The 15,686-nt window shown below is 39.0% G+C and overlaps 1 protein-coding gene across 2 annotated transcripts in view; it reads right to left on the bottom strand.

Moving 5' to 3' along the window:
- LOC124595535 (general vesicular transport factor p115) overlaps positions 1-15,686 on the bottom strand; it is a 213,011-nt gene that overhangs the window by 161,783 nt on the left and 35,542 nt on the right. For both annotated transcript variants that reach the window (XM_047134304.1, XM_047134303.1), the window contains exon 2: positions 8,074-8,302. In XM_047134304.1, coding sequence (XP_046990260.1) covers positions 8,074-8,302 — 229 coding nt within the window. The remainder of the gene's footprint in view (positions 1-8,073; positions 8,303-15,686) is intronic.

The following is a 15,686-nucleotide window of genomic DNA, read 5'->3' as shown; positions in this document are numbered from 1 at the left end:
TTGCCATTCCAAAACATCCCAAAGGTATTCTATAGGATTCGGATCAGGACTCCGTGCAGGCCAATCCATTACAGGGATAATATTGACATGTAACCACTCCACCACAGGCCGTGCATTATGAACAGGTATGATGAAAGATGCAATTGCCATCTCCGAATTGCTCTTCAACAGTGGGAAACAAGAAAAGCATCAATGTAGGTCTGGGCTGTGATAGTGCCACCCAAAACAACAAGGGATGCAAGCCTCTTCATGAAAAAAACAACCACACCGTAACACCACTGCCTCCCAATTTTACTGTTGGCACTACACATACTGGCAAGTGAAGTTCACCGAGCATTCGCCATACCCACACCCTGCCATCAGATCGTCACCGTGATTTGTCAGGCCACACAGTTTGCTACTGTTCAATCGTCCAATGTTTACACTCCTTACACCAAGTGAGGTGTCGTTTGGCATTTACCGGCATGATGTGTGGCTTATGATCAGCCACTTGACCGTGAAAACCCAGTTTTCTCACCTCCAGCCTAACTGTCACAGTACTTGCAGTGGACTCTCTTCAACTGTCGGCGATCTCTGTCAGTCATCAGACGAGGTCGGACTGTAAGCTTTTGTGCTGTACATGTCCCTTCATGTTTCCACTTCACTATTACATTGGAAACAGTGGACCTAGGGATGTTTAGGGGTGTGTGTGTGTGTGTGTGTGTGTGTGTGTGTGTGTGTGTGTGTGTGTGTGTGTGAGTGTGAGAGAGAGAGAGAGAGAATTTGAGAACATCATGTAAATTGCTTACATGAAAAAGATATCATGTCATTGTCATAATTTTGTGTTTTGGCCTGGAAAGTATTTATGTGGACAAAGTGTCAATTGTACCGAAGTTTATCGTTTGGGGAAAAGGGGGGGGGGTTGCGGGCAGAGCATCCTAAAAAAAAAAAAAAAAAAGGTAATATGTACTGCCCCTTTAAGTTTAATATAAGTAGTAATATTTTGATCCAAGCACTGTTGTGCCAGGGGGGACTGCTAAATAAATTAAATAGAACACATCTAAAAATAATAAAGTATGAAAAGTATGAAATTTAAATACATGTTGGCTACCTAGCAGCACAGGTAAATAACAAAACAATGATCTTAATTAATATACACCGAAAAAATTGCAGTATGGATACAACAGACGACACCCATTCATTCGAGACGCTGCACTTTGTCATGCCTCGCGTGCTGCATACTGTGCGACTCATGTTTGTGGTTTACTGAAATAAGAGTTAGTATTATATCATCAAAGCACTGCACGTCATACGTCTTGGACAGACTACCACACGAAACTAAGTTTGTACATAATTATGTCAAAATATGATATGAAATAAATAGGTAACACTATTCTTTAACAATGTTACGCTAATTAAAGACGGGATGATTTTCACATTTTGTATAATATGTAATTATAATTTCACTAGCTTTTTTGAGATGTGGATGCAGGACGTGCACGCCTGGAAAAGATGATGCCAAACAGAAGAGATCTATACCCAACAATAATATAATAGAGGGAAACATTCCACGTGGGAAAAATATATCTAAAAACAAAGATGATGAGACTTACCAAACAAAAGCGCTGGCAGGTCGATAGACACACAAACATACACACAAAATTCTAGCTTTCGCAACCAACGGTTGCTTCATCAGGAAAGAGGGAAGGAGAGGGAAAGACGAAAGGATGTGGGTTTTAAGGGAGAGGGTAAGGAGTCATTCCAATCCCGGGAGCGGAAAGACTTACCTTAGGGGGAAAAAAGGACAGGTATACACTCACATACACACACACACACACACATCCATCCGCACATACACAGACACAAGCAGACAATGCTGTTCTGGAAAGGATAGATGCTGTTAACTTTTTTTGTATTATTTACTTAGCGGCCCCTGATGCTTGATCAAAATATTACTACTAATATTAAACTTAACGAATCAATGCAATTTTTTGTGTCGGTTCTTTGTTTACATTTTTAATTTATTTTTACATCATTAGAAAAAGTAAAATTAATATTACTAACAGACTTCAGTTCACCTACACTGTGCATTTCAAATTAACTAAAGCTCAACTTGCATTTGTTATTCTCAAATAAATTTGGGTCAAGAGTTAAATGCTAGTAAGTTATGCTTCTACAATTCCGGGGGCCATTCCACTCCACAGTTTCAAAACTGCTGTAAACATTTGAGAACTGAAGAAAGATACTATTTAATGGTGCACAGTCTTGCAAGAAAGAGACAGCCAAGCAAAATATTTGTAGCGAAACACTGGAAAAAATTATTTTATTTACAAATACTTTTTGAAGAGTAAGTTTTTATCATAAGCAAATGCACATGGGATGAAGCTTTTATAAAATGCTTGGATATTATTTTAGAGTCAATAGTTATTAATAAATATCTTTTAAAAGCAGAAATATTGGTCACTGAGCTGGAATAAGTGCTGAACAGAACAATATAAATCCGTCTCAGAGAAATCCAGGAAAATAGAACATAGTAACTTTCCATGGAATGGACGTGTTATCTCCATTATCAAGGATTCTCTCACTGGCAGTGATAGATTTAGGTTAAAGTAAACGAAGAGACTTAAGTTTAAATGGATTGAATTTAGAATGGTGAAAGGAGAAAGGAGTTTGCACCAAATGGTTATTAGCTACTAGACAGAATACACATAACGGGAATAACAGCACAAGATTGTGCAGCTATGGCAAGAAACAAATTACTTACATTCAGTTTGAGTGATTTGTGTTGGTGGTGAATGATCTTGCAGAGTGTGAAAGAATTCTGAAAAAATCATAGGTATCTGCATTCAATCCACACCATTATTGTGATCTTCATAAGAATACTTAATATGGTTAAACGATGAACAGACTACAGTTGGAAAAGTCTGAGAAGGGAGTAGTCTCTGCAAGAAGAGAGATCCCTTCAGTACACTTGGTTTTTCTGATGTATAAATAACTGGACATTACCACAAAAAGCCTATTTTCAAAAAAAGGGGCAATCATAAATTTGTGTAAGAAAACAGAATATATGATGCATTGAATATATTTAATGACTGAAAACTTGGTGTAGGGACATGGTGACCCCATTGCCCAGTGGGAAACTACTGCAATCAGCCACCCGAGTATTGGGTGTGGGGTGTGTGTGTGTGTGTGTGTGTGTGTGGGGGGGGGGGGGGGGGGGGGGGGGGGGGAACCATACCTTATTGGGTTAGGAGGAAATGCCAACCCAAAAACCTGAACATATAGGGTTGTGCCTCTGTGGTTAACAACTTTAGTTGTAAATTGGGGCTTTCTCCAGCCAAGGTTAACTACCTTTTAAAGTCAACCATGGAAAGGTCTTTTAGGAAAACATTTCCACCGTCCTGTCCAAGAATACAGGAGAAGGCTACATCGGATTCGGTGGTTAGCCACCTAGACAAGAAATGAAATAAACCTCTTTTAATAACCTTCGTGGACTTTAAAAAAGCATATGACTGTATCCATAGACCTCCAAAGTTAAAATCTTCAGAAATTTCGGGCTCCATACAAAATTAATCAAATTGATAGAACTCACCTTAAGCAACACTGTATCAGAAGTCAAGTTCAGAGGGGGAACTCTCTGAGCCAATCACCCTAAAGAAGGTTTCAGACAAGGAGATTGCTTGGCACTCATGCTGTTCAACTGTGCTTTAGAATACATAATGAGGGAATGGTACAAGATTAACCCGAAGAACATCCAAATTGGAAGACCCAAAGACAATGTAAGTTTAAATTGTCTAGGATTTTCTGATGACCTTGCTCTCTTGTCTAACAGTATTCAGGAAACCAAACAACAAGTTATCTCACTACAGGAAATAGTACAGAAAACCATCACATTAACTGACCCACCACTCAAACAAAATTGCCATAGGAAACCAAGATATGAAAATTGTATATAAATTTAAAAATCTATGAGTAATCATAATATATAACGTCATTGAAAAGCCAACATGGCATAACAGAATAAACAAATTGACTAGAGCACAATATATCACCAAGAACACCTACAACAAAAAGATCCTGTCAATAGCAACAAAATTAAAACACTACAAAACAGTCACTCAACCAGAAATAACATATGCAAGTGAAACCATCTTCAAAACAACTAAAACTGCACAAATACACAAAATACTCAAAATAAAGAGAAGAATCATCAGAATGTGCAACAACAAATTATACCAGAAAGATGGACACTGGAGAGTAGTTACAAATGAAACAGTCAACAAGGACATAGAACCTGTAATGAGTACAATCAGAAAGAAACACATTTCATTTTTCCGAAATCTAATCAGAACACCAGAGAACAGGATCATCAGGAGAATAATAGAAAAATTGTGGAATAGTAAGTGCAACATTAAGTGGATTACAGAAATCAAGGAAGATATGGATGAGCTACAGATTACATTGGAAGACCTAAGAAAGCATCACCTGATCTAATTTGACTGCTTTCCATTATCCACATTTTGCTTTTGTTGATGTTGATCTTATATCCTCCTTTCAAGACACTGTCCATTACGTTCAACTGCTCTTCAAAGTCTTTTGCTGTCTCTGAGGCTTGCCGATGACATTGTAATTCTATCAAAGTTTTTGCTTCTTCTCCTGGGATTTTAATTGCTACTCCAAATTTTTCTTTGGTTTCCGTTACTGCTTATTCAACGTACAGATTGAATAACATCGGGGATAGGCTAGAACCCTGTCTCATTCCCTGATCAACCAATGCTTCTCTTTCATACCCTTCTACTTGTACAACTGCTGTCTGGTTTCTGTACAGGTAGTAAATAGCCTTTCGCTCCCTGTATTTTACCCTTGCTACCTTTAGAATTTGAAAGAGAGTATTCCACTCCACACTGTCAAAAGCTTTCTCTACGACTACAAAGTCTATAAAGATAGGTTTTCCTTTGCTTAACCTATCTTCTGTCAGAGGTCTTAGGGTCAGTGCTGCCTCACGTGTTCCAACATTTCTCCAGAATCCAAACTCATCTTCCCTGAGCTCAGCTTCTACCAGCTTTGCCACTCTTCTGTAAAGAATTCATGTTATATTTCACAACTGTAACTTATTAAACAGACAGTTTGGGAATTTATGAATGGTGGGCTCCATGTGGTTCCCAAGTTGTGCCGAGGTCAAACATAAAGTGATCACTTTATGTTTGACCTCTGCTTAGGACAGTGTTACTACTCAGGGCACATAATCGTTGAAAGCACCGATGATGGCTGTTAATCAGTTGAAATCAATTTGCAAAAGTAAATAAAGAAAACATGATTTTGCAACTGCTTGCTGCTTATTTGGTAAGTTTGGTAATTTTCATGCATGTCAGCACCTGCTTTCTTTGTAAATAGAATTATTATATTATTCTTGAAGCATGAGGGTATTTTGCTTGCTTCACAAATCTTGTTCACCGTATGGAAGAGTTTGTCATGGCTGGCTCTCCCAAGTCTATCAATAGTTCTAATGGAATGTTATCAACTCCCAGGGCCATGTATTGACTTAGGTCTTTCAGTGCTCTGTCAAATTCTTCACACAGTATCATATCTCCTATCTCCTCTCCATCTACACCCTCTTCCATTTCCATAATATTTCCCTCGAGTACATCTCCCTTGTATAGACCCCCTATGTACACCTTCCACCTTTGCCTTTGTTGCTTAGGATTGGTTTTCCATCTGAGCTCACAAAAATTCATACAGATGGTTCTCTTTTGAATAAAGGTCTCTCTAAATTTTCCTGTAGGCGGAATCCATCATTCCCCCTAGTGATATATTGTTCTAAATCCTTATATTTAATCTCTAGCCATTTTTTCTAAGCCATTTTGTATTTCCTCTTAATCTTGGTTTTCAGACATTTGTATTCCCGCTTGCCTGGTTCATTTACCACAGTTTTTTATTTTCTCCTTTCATCAATTAAATTCAATACCTCTTGTGTCGCCCAAGGATTTCTGCTAAGCCTCATCTTTTTACCTACTTGATCCTCTGCTACCTTTACTATTTCATCAAAGCTACCCATTATTTTTCTTTTGTATTCCTTTTGCCTGTTCTTGGGAATCATCCCATAATACTCCCTCTCAAACTCTCTACAACCTCTGGTTCTTTCAGTTTATCCAGGTCCCATTTCCTTAAATTCCAGCCTTTAAAACATTAAAACAAAGATAAAGGCAGCCTATTTGAAAATGCACAATGGTGCAATCAGAACCTGGTGTTAGGCAACATTCAATACTGTGAAGCAACACAGCACAGAATGTTACCCAGCACCAAATTTTGATTTCAAAGATGTGCACTAACCATCAGGCTGATATTGCTTTAATTTTATTTCATGGTAACACTTTTTTGTTTTGTTTTGTGGGGGTTATTCTTTCATTCCCTGCCCCATGAAACTCCACCTCATGCATAGTAGCATGCTTGGGTCCTTAGAGACACCATCATCAAGGTGGTCAAGATTTTACTGCTCAAGCCTATACCACTCCAGTATAAGGAGGGTTCCTGCAGTGGCACACTGCAAGTTTCAAACAGTCCCACATATGTTCAGTTGGTTTCATGCAAGAAGATACCACAGGGCAATCAAATTTGGTCAGTTCCTGCTGTCTGGCTTGTTGTCTGGGGGAAGGTGTTAATGAGGTAGACACAGTGTGCTGGTGTGTTATCATATTCATCATTGAAGTGTTGACTGTAGGTCTAGAAAACAGGTTTAAGGTTCCTGTTCCAATAATACACAGCCTTCAAATTACCCTTGGTAGTATTGAGAGGTACCCAACATAGTAACATCATTACATGACATCTGTACAAAACTTGACGAACTCATCTCCCTGCTGTACCCATGGGTCTGTTACATGTATTAGTACTTGGCCACTTCCACACTCTTCTACAACAATCACCAGGTATCATACAAAACTTGTACCTACTCGTGAACCTGACTCAACTGAGCCAGGTTCCACTACAGGTATCGCTTGCCTTATTTCTCTGAGTGCCACAGAGCTGGAGATGGGGGGTTTGCATAGTTGTTTATGGATGCCTAGAGGGCAACATGATTGTTTGGAAATGGTGGCATACTGCCTGGCTTGGCCTAGACCTATCAGTTGCCTCCAACAAGGTAACACACAGTACTAAGATGATCTCTCTGTGATACCTAGGAGCGACAATTTGTAGGTAGCAGTCATAAGCTGATGATGTGACCACTGTGATGTAGATCTTTAATGTTGGCTGTTTCATGATTGTGGCTGAATATTCGAATGACAACAATGTGGTGTATGCCAATTCAGCAGACAACTATGTTTGCTGATTGTCTTTCTTGCTACAAAGTCACAAAATGTGCATGATCTAAGCTCAAAATGACCCTTTGAACCATGTTGACAGACTGAACACTACTACATGCCACATCATACTGGTTGCAATTGGAGGTACAATGATTTCTAATGAATTACACTCAAAATGTAGGTTTACTTCGACCTATGTTATATGGATAGCTGGCTCTGTGTAGGAATTCCCTGTAGTCAGAGGGGTACTGAGAAAGAGGTTTTCAAAGTGGAAAAAAATCCGAACATATAAAAAACTATGCAATTGATGAGAGTGGTACAAAACAATTTTTCAGCAGTTTATTTAAAAAAATCTGTCTGTTTATTACCAAGTTCTTTTTGTGCACTCATGTGTGTTTGATGATGCTGAAAGGCTCAGAAATTCACAAAGCAGGAGTTTTCTTCAAATTTCATGGAAAACATGTCAGTCATTTATTGAATTAACATTAGACAGGAAGTGACTACTGGATCAATTTATCAACAGATGAGACAGCTACCTAATTTAAGCTGCACACCTTTTTCCGCCACAATGCCAAAAGACTAAGATAGCAACAAAGAGCAATATGCTGTCTCATAATTTGCCTTCAATGATTATGGGAAACAACAGTAACTTCCCTCTGTAATGCCATGAAAAGATTACATCCACATCGTCTTCTCACTGACTCAGTTATTTAGTACTAAATTTCCATCTTAAGTAAATTAATAGAAGACAGAAAATGTATATGAAACTGCACAGTGTATCTTGGATAACACCTACCTTCCTCTTCAAAGTTTTCACCTGATGTGATATTGCATAAAGTGTCCAGTGCATAGCCAACTATTTCTGCATCGGCTCGATCCATTTCCAAGACTTGCCGAAGTGCATCCATTCCTTGTGCCCCAACCTCAACACGATACTTTCGAGATAATGCCTTGAGGGCCCGACATGCATCTCTTCTGTCATCGAGAAGTGTAGAAGACTGTACTCGATCCACTAATCGTTCAACCTGCAACATAGATAAAAATTTGTGGTAAAAGTATAAGTTGCAGTGAAAGATGGGTCCACATGGCAAAGTAACAAGAGTTATGCTAACAGGGTTCCAGCAGCCTATACAACGAACAATATAATGCCACAAATTTATGGGTTGAAATTTATACAATAATCTCAACATATACATTTCTATAAGCAAATCTTAAGTTAATTTTTATACCAGCATTTTTTTTAATGATTTAAATCACATCCAATCTTATTACTCATAACTCAACATGTCTATTTCACAGTCACAATGTGTCACCAGTTGTGAAAAAGTTACTTTCTAAATGCAAGCACCAAAGCAGATGGCAAGACACTGTTTCTTTGACTAAATGTGTAAACGTACATGAACAGGGCTCAATACAAAGCATTTGTACTTGTGATAATGAAGATTGAATGAAATTCATTAAGGATAAAACCCTGTCATGAGTCGCAACAGATACTAAAAAGACTCTCTGGCTTCCATCTTATTGTAAGTGGCATTGCACAGCACAGAAAAAGAAAAATGCTTTGTGAGTTGTGTATACTACTTCTATGGACCAACAAACACTTGTAGAATCAGATGTACATAATTTTAAATGCATAAAACCACTGGACAACGAAAACATACATACGAAACTTTATTTTTGTCATGATAGTTAACAGTAAAGCCTTATTTCCCTGGAATCATCAATCACCTTTGTTTCAGGGCTGGTTTATGCCTTGTGGGATGCTGCTACTTCCATGGACATTACAGCATGCAAATGGAGAAAATGATGTCCTTCATCTATGCACTGAACAAATAGAGCATATAAGCAGTGTTAAGTCACTGTTCTTCCATTCGGAGAAATTAAAAGTTTTTAGTGCATTTGTTAAAATTATTGATGAAATTTTATTCATTTGTTAATCTGAATAGAATATCATAAAATATTTTAACAAACACACACTATTCCTCAGTTTTTCCAAATGGCAAAATAGTATGATTTTAGGAAGAATTCTGCTCACAGATGGTAAAATTGTTGTTTATTAAAACACGACTGCATCATCAGGTGAACAATGTTAAAGGATCATAGGCATACCCATCGCTTCTAGTCAAAATTACTATTCAGGAATGTCGTCAATGTTATGGAGAGCGAGAGGTAAAGAAGAAGCGCCCCATTTTCCTTGAATAGTAACTTATGACTAGGAGCAGTGGGTATGCCTATGATCTTTTACCACTGTTCACCTGACGATGCAGCTTAAAGCCATGAAATCGGTCGTGCTTTAATAAACAACAGTTTTACCAGCTGTGGGCAGAATTCTTCCCAACATCATGCTTTTCAACATCAGCGATTGCCCGGAATATAGATTAGTAACTCACACCACTGTGACTCTAAACGCTTCAAACAGTTTGGGATATTACTTTTAGACCAATTACAGGATTCAGAAAATATGCAGAAGAATAAAAAGAGTGGGTAAACATGTATCTAAATAGTAGTACAAACAATTTGAAATGTGCAAGACACTCATCACGCTGAAACCATATTTTCTGATGTACAATTATGAACACCTCTTCAAAAGCTGCTGCCAAAATGTTTGAGGAAATTGGTGTAAGTGGGGCTCCTTATTACTTCTTTCAATAAAATGTAATCAAGAGATGATGTCATCAAGGACTACTCCACATCACATATTATGGCCCACTGTTACTGAAAACCACTTTATAGGAGCAGTAAGAATTTGCAGTCAACCAATGATGTATATTGTGTAACTTAACATGTTGATAGTTTTTGGTTGTAGCTTTCCAAGCAAACATCTCGTTTAAGCAATAGCTGTAAACTTTTACCCTTTAAAAACATTAAAATACCAAACTAGATCTGATGCTGAAAATTATCTTTATGCAACTGCTAATGACGGATGTTATGGCAAGAATGAAATTTATATTGGTGCAGTATTTGATGGATGCTTCAACAGCCGATGCCACCAGTGTCACGCAAACTGTCGTGACAATTTAACGACTGTGTGTAAGAACACCTTCCCACATTTTATTGTAAGTGCAGTCTTTTTATACAATTGGTGTCTGCAGTAATGATTACCTCCCGATAACACATTCTTCCATTTTGTTGTTATTTGTTGTGATATGACCCGCCAATCAGGATACCTTCCAGTATATAATCTGACAGTTTGTTTTTGCATTTTTGCCACATTCACAATAAACTAAAATGGCATGGAGGATTTTTTCAATTCCTTATCCCCATTTTCGTACATTGTTACATATACAAAAGCACTACAGTTCACACATTATTGTGATGGCTAGTGCACACTGTTTATAGCTTTGAATTACATAACCACCCCTGGTTTGAACTACATCCTCCATACATTGTGGGTTAAATGTCTCTATGGGCCATAGCGCTTTCAATGCTGTGCATCATTTGAAAGGAAGCAAAATTGGAACTTCTCAGATCATATTACACACTTCCAGCCAACTTCTGCTGTAAACGATGTGAAGTACCTGACTCCAAATGCCCACTGCATGCAACTCTCCTCCCTTTCCAATGCCCACTTGGAAAACTCTTGACAGTGGTAGGGAGTTACAGACAGCAGCAATTCTGGCAGATTCAAAACTGCCTGTCACTGAGACAGTGTGACATTAGTCAGTAGTCCCCATTCATAAAGATCTTTTTATGACCACTGTTCTTATGCCATGTTACATGGTTGTGGGTGGAAGACATGTTGGAGACCATGTTGATTCATCAACAAATCCAGTTACTTCATTGACAGTGAGGTCATGAGCCCGTCCAAGCACAACTGCACCTTTTTGCCAATCTGTCATGTCTCCACATCAACCAACTTATTGTGATAATGTCATACAATCAACTGGCAGACATACAACACTTCACAACCACAACTCATGGCAGTGGTGGAGGGTCACATGATCACCCTGTACTAGCTCTACACCATCTACAGTTACTCCAGAAAAAGCAGTCTCCTCTTTATAGCAGGTAACTTAATATTTTGTCTGCTGAACTTATGGTTTGTTGTAATCATCATCTTGAAATATTCAGTGGGTCCAATTTAGTGATTCAACCCTGGGTATACCACATCAAATAAAAATTTTATTTGTATCTGGTTTGATCAAAAACAAATTGGAATTTTTTGTTTCTCTTCAGAATCTATTTATTCAGCAACATCAACTTTGTCCTGTTCAAAGTAATCCTCCTCAGATATACACTTGTGCCAGCAATTTTTCCAATCTTGGAAGCACTTTACAGAACTCACTTTTCATTATGGTGTTCAGCTCCTTCAGTAATTCTGTTTTTATCATATCAATGTTGGCAAAACAATGCCCTTTTATGGTTCCCTTCAGACTCAAGATTAGAAAGAAGTTGCAGGGGGGGGGGGGGTCATGTCCGGCGAATACAGTTGCTGAGGCAATATAATGGTTTTGTTTTTGCCAAAAAATAATGAACAAGCATTGAGGTGTGAGCAGATGCATTATCATGACGCAATTTCCGCAAGCAGTTTTACCACAACTCTGGTAGTTTTCTTCAGATTGCTTCATGCAGATGGAGCATAACTTCCAGGTAGTACTCATTATTGAATGTATGACCATCAGACAGGAACTCGAGATGCACTGTGCCATTGGAATCAAAGACAACAGTGAGAAGAACCGTTCATATGTGATCGAACTTACCAAATTTTTTTTCAGTCTTCGCTCTTTCGCCACGTGTTGAAGACACTAATGACAGCACTCCTCGAACACCTGACAAGTACTGCTGTTTCCAAAATGCTCATGCCAAGCCTCTGGGCCATCACAATCTGCCCTCAGCCAAACTCAGATAGATAGCGTTCCTTGCCCATTCTACACAGGGGCAGCACGCTCACTGATACTACATGCACCATGCATGTGTGACTCGCAGTCATTCCTTACCAGGTGATGCTGCTATTGCCTGCATGGTTTTATATCGATTGTAGATAAGAGGTAATAATGTTCTGGCTGATCAGTGAAAGTGTGTGAACTGTTCACATAATTACTTTCTTCTGTACAATGAAAACTCAAAATCTTACTCTGTAAGATAGAGAGAGATTTTCACAAAATATCAATCACCAACTTTCTCGTTTGAAACACAAATATTTTGTTGACTCACCTATACAGGAAGACAGATCATCAAATTCAAATAAGGGAAATCTGGGCTCTGATGGAAAGATTTAGGTTTTCAGTTTTCCCACATGCTATTCGAGAGTGGAACAGTCGAGAAGTATTCTGAAAGTGGTTATGTGAACCCTTTGCTAAGCACTTGGTTGTGAATTACACTGTAGTGATATAGACATAGACGTAACTAGATGAAAATGAGAAAACAAACTACTTGCAGCGCTAAACTGTGTTTTGGACCTGGACTTAAATCCACACTCTTGTCCTTGGGAAAAGGTCAGGGTTCTAATCATAGACCATCACATGGTTTAAATTTTTCAGATAGTTTATTATAGTTTCCACTTCACTACAGTGTAAAAGAACCATTGTACACTCAAAATAAGTCAACTAATTAATTACTATGACACCAAAGTTGACAGTTATAATTATGGCAAAATTAACTGAAATTAAATGTTTAATGTATTTACCCTATCATTTTTCTTGTTTAGTTTTTCATAAATAAACATCTACAAAATAAAAACTTTTATGTCTAGTTTCCACCAGCCAAGTACTCTGCTAATGTGAACAAAGAAATGAGAACTCAGCCTAAAGCTTGAACGAGTAAAATAATGAGTGAGTAGATACAGGACGTGGACCGTGGAGGTGATGGTGACAGGAATCATACGTCAGAGTGTCAGTATAATATCCCTGGTTAGGAAAGTCTTTTATTCGGGTCAATTACAGGGATGGAAATGTAGCTGGAGGAAAGGTGGCTGTCCTCTGAGATATACGTGTCCACAGGTGAGTGGTGTGCTGGTATCAGCAATTTGACTGCCAAGTATGGGGCACTTGCTTGTGGAAGTGGCTGCAGCATCACTCAACATACTGTGCACACAGGAATATCTGAGAGTGAGGGTCTACATTAAGTGGTACATATGCAAGACGGGCTGACTAGTTCTTTCCCCATGACACTTTTCCAGTTGGAAATTATAAAAAGCCCGAATACTTAGCCATGACCACTTGGCAATTTAGCTCCATTTGTCCTGGTTTTCTCATTTGGTCAGCTCCTCCAGATGCCCTACCACCACTGTAAGGTGTCCCAACTCTGACTTTCAGAGGTGGTGACTGGCTTACTCTACAGCATCAGCTTACTGAATGAGTCTTCTTGCACTCTGAATGAGCTTTTTTTGCTAAATAGTGCCTGGCCTCAGCTGATAGGCATTTCTCCCTCTATGGCATTGTTCTGCTGATTCAGTACTAAGCAGTGAATTACATCAGACTGGTTTGTGGCACAACAACTATTTCCACTTACTTCAGTGAGTTGTGACTGCCAACATTGCCCTGCCCCCCAAACTGCAATCACTAACATATTTGGTGTGTGCTTATATTTTCTCAAGAGTATTGTGGTGAACTGTGATGGTGCTCCATACGGCTCGTACCTCAGGGCTAGTGGACCAAAAATAGCTTTCATACAGGAATACAGGGCAAACGAGTATTTGTAAAATTTCGAGGCACTGCTATACAGACAGAAACAAATGTGAAAAGCATAAAAGGAAATTGCCAGTGTACTAGCAATGAAAAATATAATTATAACCTTCCCTGTTGTCCATGTTGCTCAGAGTTGACATAATGAATGAACGACTCATTACAACTTTCATAAGCATGTACACCAGGGGTAGTCAATCTTTTTTATTTATTGGCCACTTTTGTATCTCTGTTAGTTGTAACATTTGCTATCCCCCCCACAGATTCCACATAATGGTGATTTACAAAGTAAGGAAGTAACGTCACTTCATAAAACTTATGAAGTGTAATTACAGAAAGTTAAAACGTATTATAATTATTTACCAAATACTTTAAGTCAATTTTTTTATGAAGACCTAATGAAAAGGTTTTTAAAGCCCCTACCACCCACCATGAATGCTGGAAACCCCGTAGTGGGCGGTAGGGTCCAGGTTGACCACCACTGATGTAGAGACTAAATTGTCTGAAAAATCTCAGACGAGCAACTGAATTAGTACTCGGATAGTGTATACCCTGGGCAGTTGAGAGAAGCCATATTTTTCTCTGTCTGTTCAGCCACTGTGCATAATGCCTGCCCACACCATATCGCCTAAGTCACAATGATGGCTTTCATGCACAGTCTGTGGCGTGTAACGTGTTCCCCTCTTTCTCACACTAACTAGTGGACACAATCACCTGCCACAGTGAAGTGCAATTCATTTGAGAACATCACTCTGGACCATTGCTGCTGGCCCCAACCAAAATCTTGGCATGCTACTTCTGGTTCTAGCAGAAGATGCCAAAGCAGTTGACCTGGTTTTATGTTTCACCTGCAAATGTCATTTCTACTTGTCTCTGCGAGGCGGGGGTCTACACCAACAAACACTTTCTCGACAATGGTGTGGTTGAACTGGGATGTATTTAATCAACTTTCGAGAGGACAAACAAACTTGATTTAACTGCTATCAGGAACACATGTACTGGTATCGGCTGCAAGTCTGCAGCGATCTGCCTAGGAGTAAGGTGTCTGTTCCTTTTCACCACTAGGGCTGCATACTGATCATCTTGCAGTATGGTGGTCCATCTAGCGCCACTGGTATGCTTTCATGTAGCATTTCAATCTTCAGTGGCCTTTTTTAATCGCGAGATAGCACTTCTGGACAAACCACTTACTGTACACAAACTAGTGACATTTAGACCAGTTTTGAGTCACCCAACTGCTCGTCCTAGTTGTACAGACACAAATGACGTCTTGCACGCATGTTGCCATACCACACGGAATGTTACGCTAATCAGTTCCACAACAACCTTCATCAAACACCATGCTGCATGAACTGTCAAATGCAGAGCATTTGCACTCAGGCTTTGCTATAGTTAAATGTTTCACCCCCTACATTCCCTTTTACTATCACTGATAGGGTGTTTCGTAGCTATTGTTAGTTGTTCTGCAGAAATTGGCAGTTGTTCCTTTCCAAGGGTCTGTTGTTTCTTAGTACTTGTCAAGCTGGGTAAATGGCTTTCTGCTAGAATAATAAGAATGGTTCATTGTTGGAGTTAAAGGGATCAAACTGGAATAACCCTCAGGAGGAGGATACAAAGGCAAATCCTGGGAAGCACAATTGTAAGCAAGATGCAACGAGACAGAAATAAACTCAAGGAGAAGTAGCAGGGGAGGGAGAGGGTGTACGTTGGATGAGCCACTTTACCCACAATGAAGTTGGAGGTCCCTGGAGCATGGTATGTCATGTGAGACGCACCCTCTGTAACC

This window comes from Schistocerca americana, chromosome 2 (genome assembly GCF_021461395.2).
Source record: "Schistocerca americana isolate TAMUIC-IGC-003095 chromosome 2, iqSchAmer2.1, whole genome shotgun sequence".
Classification (NCBI taxonomy): domain Eukaryota; kingdom Metazoa; phylum Arthropoda; class Insecta; order Orthoptera; family Acrididae; genus Schistocerca; species Schistocerca americana.
The sequence above is the reverse complement of the archived record's forward strand: the minus strand, read 5'-3'. Positions and strand labels throughout refer to the sequence as shown.